This window comes from Mus caroli, chromosome 15 (assembly GCF_900094665.2).
Source record: "Mus caroli chromosome 15, CAROLI_EIJ_v1.1, whole genome shotgun sequence".
NCBI classification, from domain to species: domain Eukaryota; kingdom Metazoa; phylum Chordata; class Mammalia; order Rodentia; family Muridae; genus Mus; species Mus caroli.
In genome coordinates, this window is record NC_034584.1 from 73,544,609 (window position 1) to 73,551,156 (window position 6,548).

The following is a 6,548-nucleotide window of genomic DNA, read 5'->3' on the forward strand; positions in this document are numbered from 1 at the left end:
AAGTAGTCCAAACACTCTCTCCCACCTGACTGGCTCCATCTAAATTACTATCTTTTTCTTCTTCTTCGTCTTAAAAAAAAAAAAAAAAAAAAAAAGACTCCGTTCTCTGTGTAGCCCTGGCTGTCCTGGAACTCAGGAAATCTGCCTGCCTCTGCCTCCTGGAGTGCTGGGATCTAAGGCATGTACTGCCACCACCAATTGGCTACTATCTTTCTATATAAAAGTTTCTATTTGTCTTTTAGACAAAATCCTAAGCCTTTCCAATCCTTTATGCATCTTACGTAATGCAGGATTAAACAGCACTTACGTGGAAAGTTAGCATGATGGAAGGCAAAGACAGGTTTTGGACAAACATCTCCCCCTCTCACTGTAATCTCTTTCTTCCGCCGTAGCTCATCAACTTCATACTGTGTGAGAGAAGAATGAAGACAATAAGAGCTCTCAATTCAGACTCTTTAGGATCGCAGTGATACAGGCTAATGCTTTTTGCATGAATCCAAGTTTGTGATGCACACGACTAAGAGAAGAAAACCCTCCAGAGTAATTCCTAGCCAGGCTAGGTGGTGCTTTGTCACCCTGCACAGCAGCTAGAAGGATAACCTCAAATTCAAACCTAACCTGGTCTACAAAACAGGTTCCAGACCAGCCAGGGTTACCTATTGAGACAGAACTTGGGCCAAATTGCTCTATTATATCATTTTCCTGGGTAAGTAATATTCTTGGGTAGAATACAGCATCAGGTGGTTTGGTTAAAAGCACATGAATACACAATGTGAAGTCAGTTATGGTGCTAGGCTGGAGAGCAGAGCTGCTAAAAGAAAACTAGCGTCATGTGGCTGAGCACCTGTCTTCATGGACAAAGCTCAGCGTTTGGCCAAGAAGGAAGACACAAAGTATGGCTGCCCAAAGACCCCTGCAGCCTGGAGCTAAAGTAGCAGGACAGCAAGTTCAAGACCAGCCTGGATCTACAGTGGACTGTTCTACAAATACAATAATTCCATCCTAGCGCCAGGCGTGGTGGCGCACGCCTTTAATCCCAGCACTTGGGAGGCAGAGGCAGGCGGATTTCTGAGTTCGAGGCCAGCCTGGTCTACAAAGTGAGTTCCAGGACAGCCAGGGCTATACAGAGAAACCCTGTCTCGAAAAAACAAACAAACAAACAAAAAAAAACAATAATTCCATCCTACAAAAGACAAAGAGGCAAGGCATGGTGATGCAATTCTTTAGTCCTAGTACTCGGGAGACAGACACAGAGGGATCTCTGAGCTTGAAGCCAGCCTGGTCTACAAAGTGAGTTCCAGGACATCAAAGGAACACACAAGAGAAACCCTGTCTCAGAAAACAAACAAAAAAATACCCCCACAGAAAAACAAAACAAGCAAACCCACAACACATTAAAAAGATCTGCCATAATATAAAACAACACTTGGAGTATTATCCTATATTTAAACACTCACCCCCCCCTCCCCCTTCTTACCGGAGTCAGTCTTGCTACTTCTGGATGTTCAACATAAAAATTCTTCTCAAATTTAGGGAGTTCACTCAAATCCCACTTCTTTTTTCGTAACCGCTCCCCAGGATTACCAAACTTCTTAGGGGGAAGCCCACTACCACCTCTTGCTCCAAACCTAGAGACACCAGAAAATGTAGATTTGTTAATACCCATCCCATGTGACAGGAAAAGAACAGAATTCCTCCCACCTCAGTTTCCCACCTAATTTATCGACAAAGTGACTGATACCGACTTTATACTAAGTATAGTTGTAATTGGCACTAGCGATTCTGGATACAATAAAAACTAAGGGTCTCTGCTCTTGCAGAGAAGTGGTTCTCTTTAAACCACAAGACCAAGACTGTGGACAGCGAGAAAAACGGACTTCAAGGAAGTCCTTCAAATTTACTTCTTAGCCAATTTCCCCACTTATGCTGGGGGCAAAAACTTCTCTGCTAATCTACAAAGCAAACTACTGGGACATCAGGGTCTAGTGTGTTTAGTTTACTAAAGAAAGAGCCAGAGTAGAAAGTTGTGTAATCCTTTCCTTTCCAGCCTTCATCTTTACGAAATCCTCCTGCCTCAGCCTCCTAAACACTGGAATTATAAATGTGAGTCACCACACTAGGGTTAAATAATACTATTTAGTTACAGAGAGAAAACAAAACAAAAACCCCATCAATGTAGGTTACGGGTATTTTTATTTGTTTTGTTTTTTAAATAAGATTCAAAGCTAGACATGGTATTGAATAACGGGTAGTCCTAGCACATGAAAGCTGGGGGCAAGGTCAGAGTTCAAGGGCAGTCTGGTCTATGAGAACTTGTGTCAAAACAAACCCCCCTCAGATTTAAATAAGCCTTGTCTTTTAGATACCCTTTTAGATACAACAAACAGCTAAGCTAAACAATATAGATATAGCCACTTGCCAAACCTAAGATATAACAAATTAGAAACTACAATCCTAATATAATCTCTTTGTCTTAATCTATTGTAAGTACGGGGCTGTAAAAAAAACCCAAAATCTCATTTCCTTTTTTTCTTTTGTTTTTCGAGACAGGGTTTCTTTATATATCGCCTTGGCTGTGCTGGAGGCCTCTCTTTCTCTGTTTCCAGAGTGCTGGGATTAAAGGCATGAGCCACCATGCTCTGCAAGATCTCATTTCCTTATTTCCTGTAAACCACTAGAAAATTGGAGAAATTTCAAGTTATTTTAAAGAATTTCATTTCAAGACCTGCCAATATTGGGAGAGGTAGCAGGAAACCCCACAAGGTAATCCCCTCTTCTGTTAGAGCCTGGTGTGGTGGCCTACACCTGTGCTTCTGAACTTGGGACACTGAGGACACATTCCAGGACAACCGTTAGACTAAGCTTCATGGCCCTGAGACAAACCCACCCTGCAGTGATTATGGCCAGAAATTTTACTGGAATTAATTGGGTATCTACATTTAGTAGCCAGAATTTGGGTGACTTATTAATACCACTGCTAAACCAGCACAACTAGAAAGAAAAATATTCAATTGAGTAGACCCACCAAGACCTTTAAAAGGTCTCAGGCTTTTCAGTGCAATACTACAGTGAGCCAGGCCTTCTCATTTGACTTCTTTACCCCACTTGCAAATGAAGCAACTGATACAAGTCGGAAACACTTCTAGAAATAACCAGTTTTCTTTTGTTTTCAATCTGTAAGAATGGCCAAAACCCAATCTTTAGGAGGTTTTAAGCCTAAATCTAATGAGGATAATAATGTGGCTCCTATGTGTTACTTCCACTGTGCTTGCTACAATCCCAAACTGCTTGGATCTTGAATAATGACCTAGGAGAATAAAGCTTCTACAATTATGATTCCTTTACAAGGCTTATTCTGATTTTTTTTTTCCTACCACTGCCCTCACTTTGAACTCTGCTAACTGTTCTCTTGTTCTGATCTGTGTAGCCCAGGCTAGCTTTGAACTCCAAGCCTGACTCAGCCTCTAGTGCAGGGTGTGCCACCTCAAGGAGTTCTCTTGATTTCAACAGCTTTGTTAGTTTCAAAGACTTTTTTTTTTCCTTCGAGGTAGGGTCTCACTATGTAGTCCTGGAACTCACTATGCAGACCAGACTGGCTTTGAACTCGGAGATCCACCTGTCTCTGACTCCTGAGTCCATGTGCCACCACAACCAGCCAAGTTTTCATTGTATCCAAATAAAAAGCGCCCAGAGTTTATCTAGATGTAAATTGTTTCCACTCTGTAGGTGTCAGAAACAGTGCTGGCACAGAGCTTTTTGATGTATTGATTCCAAGACACACATTCAAGGCGTCCTCTAGCAACACACCACCAAAACCTTCCTATCTTAATGAATTAAGAAATATATAGCTTAGGCTTCAAAGTCAACAGTATCTTTAAAAGGCAATTAAAAAAAAAAAGTCACCCGCCCTCCTGGCTCTCCCAACTTGGATCTTTTGGAAAGCAACTCCAGCACTTCCCATTCCAATCTGATTCCACTTAACCAAAATATAACATAAAGGGAGTAAAACCTAGTTTAAAATCAAAAAATGCCTTTTTGACTCCAGTCCCTCTCTAACAGGGATGGCTAACATAGCGGAAAGGAAACGATCTCAGGCAGCTTTTCCTAGATTAAAACTTGAGCATCCGGATTCTTCCCCCAGACAGACAGACACTGCGGCCGGCCTGCAGGGATCAAATGATCAGCGAGCGGGCCAAGAGAGGCGACAAGGCTGGCCTCTCTTCCGAGCCAGGACCGCGGTCCGCAGAGGAGTCCGCCCGAGCCTGAGGCCTGCGCGCCGCCGCCATTGTACGGCGCGAGCCTCGGGGCTCTGCGGGCCACCCCGCCCCCCGCCCGCACCTCCCCCTTACCCTCCACGGTCCCTGTCACGATCCCGATCCCCAAAGCCGCCTCCACGCATGGTCCCAAACGGATAAAGATCTGGGAGTGGGGCACGGATGACCGAGCTCGGGAGGGCCTGCGGCTCGGGTCTAGTGATGACCGATGGCGGCGGCGGCGCCTCCGCTGTTGGGGCGGCGGCAGGCGCGGCGCTGTCTCGCTCCGACGCGCTGTCTCCCGTCGCAGACGCCACCGTCGCCGCCTCTCTCGTCGGAGACGGGAGCACAACTCAGAGAATCGGGGTTGTTAGGACAGTCGGGAGGTCTGGTCCCGCTCAAACCGGGCGGTGCCACGGTTGAGGCGTCTCCCTTCCTTCCCAGCAACTGCACAAAATGGCGGCGGCCGCGGAGACCGCTCCAACTTAACGCTACGCACGGCCCAGACGCTACGTAAACAGCGCCTGGAGGGCTCCGCGCGACGCCACGGACATTCTCGGAACCGTTTTACGTCGATGACGGAGATGGGGTCCCTGGTCGGCCCACCTTAAACAAGGCAGTGTGCGCAACCGGCGTAGCGTTCTCGCGCCGCCAGCTCTAGAACGTTGGCTGGGGGTGGGGCAAGCCGTCGGCACGACGTCACATTGTTGGCGTCGTTGGCCCGCCCACTATTGCGGGGCAGCGCAGTCTTCGTAGCGCATTCTGTTTCGAGAATGGACTTTTCCCGGCATTCCGAGCTCAACCCGGCGCTTGAGGCCGGCCTTGTGCAGACATAATGGTCGCACTCCATGTTGCCTTGGTCAGACTTCCGGGTCTCTAGGCAGTAGAACCCGGAGAGTCTTGAGGCTGCTTTCTTGGTTGGCCTTGGCCCCCTCGTCCCAACGCCGTGTGCCCCAAGCTGGCCACACGCCCCGGCGCCATTTCTTTCTCGTCGCTTTTCGCCGCGCTGGCGCCGCAGCCATGTTGGGTGCGTCGTGTCGCTCTTTTTCAGCGGGCAACAGCCTGGCTGGTCTAAAAGACACCCTGTGTTTCCCGCGTTTCGTACTGAGGTGCTATTTTCCGAACAAAGGGTTGGCACCTTTTCCTCTGGCCGTAGTTGACGGCTAACGCAGAGGCCACACCTTCCCAGAGTCCTTTTTGAGGTGGGCGCCTTGGACCTTAGCCACCATGAAAATGGGTGCCTCACCCGGGTCCGCCACTGCAGAAGCGGTGGGTTTGACAGGCGAGGCTTTGCAAACCCCGGGGAGGGCAGGCTGGGCTAGGCCGCCGGTGCCACCCAACTCCTAGATTGCTTTCTTTGGCTCGCCATCCCTGCGCACTGCCAAGCCGCACAAACTTGGCCATACTTACTTTACAAAATTGTGGAACTGCTGGGTTCCTTGAGACCTCTAGGCTCATTTCTACCGCCTCGGAGAATGGAGGCCGGCAGACTGGAGGCTGAGTCTTGTCTCCTGTCCTAAGTGTTGCTCAGGTTAGGAAAGCCAGGAGAGTAAAGAGGTGTCTTGAGAAATGGTTCATTTGTCACTCCAGCCATGGAGAGCCAGGCATTGTGCTAGTTGCTGAGACACTGGGGAACCAACACGTTCCTTGGCACAGAGCTTTATTTTCTAGAGACGGAGAGGAGACAGATGACAAATGTGTATGTTAGACTTTTGCTGACTTGGAAAAGAAAATGGTGTTGAGGCTGTGGAACAGTACTTGCTGACCGTGACTGAAGGCCTGGATTAACACCCAGCACCTCCAAGAACAACAGCAAAAAACACTAAAGGGAAGGCCATACTTCCTTTAATCCCAGCACTCGTGGGTGAATCTCTTGAGTTAAACACCAGCTTGGTCTACTGTGTGAGTTCCAGAATAGCCAGGGTGACACAAAGAAACCCTCTCTCAAAAACCAACAAACACCAAACAAACAAAAACAAGAAAGGGGCTAGAGACAACTTGAGGAAACGGGATGACATCGGGTGCTCTCAGAAGGCATCCCCCATCTATCAAATGACATTTGAGCTGAGGTCTCAACTAAGGTCCTTGCTGCCAGGGGAAAGATCAATTATGCAAAGCCTGAGTGCAAGAAGATGGAAGCCACTTAAAGAGCTTGGTTTCCTTGAAGGTGGAAATGTCTGGTTTACAGTAGCGGCATAAAGAAGGACCCCTTTGGGGCTGGTGAGATGGCTCAGTGGGTAAGAGCACCCGACTGCTCTTCCAAAGGTCCAGAGTTCAAATCCCAGCAACCACATG

The 6,548-nt window shown here is 47.8% G+C and overlaps 1 protein-coding gene across 2 annotated transcripts in view; it reads right to left on the reverse strand.

Moving 5' to 3' along the window:
- Ddx17 (DEAD-box helicase 17) overlaps positions 1 to 4,879 on the reverse strand; it is a 20,070-nt gene extending 15,191 nt beyond the window's left edge. For both annotated transcript variants that reach the window (XM_021184114.2, XM_021184113.2), the window contains exons 1-3: positions 4,350 to 4,879; positions 1,478 to 1,628; positions 308 to 407 (exon numbers count right to left, since the gene is read on the reverse strand). In XM_021184114.2, the coding sequence (XP_021039773.1) occupies positions 308 to 407; positions 1,478 to 1,628; positions 4,350 to 4,399 (301 nt within the window). In that variant the 5' untranslated portion in view covers positions 4,400 to 4,879. The remainder of the gene's footprint in view (positions 1 to 307; positions 408 to 1,477; positions 1,629 to 4,349) is intronic.
- Positions 4,880 to 6,548: the final 1,669 nt, after the last annotated feature.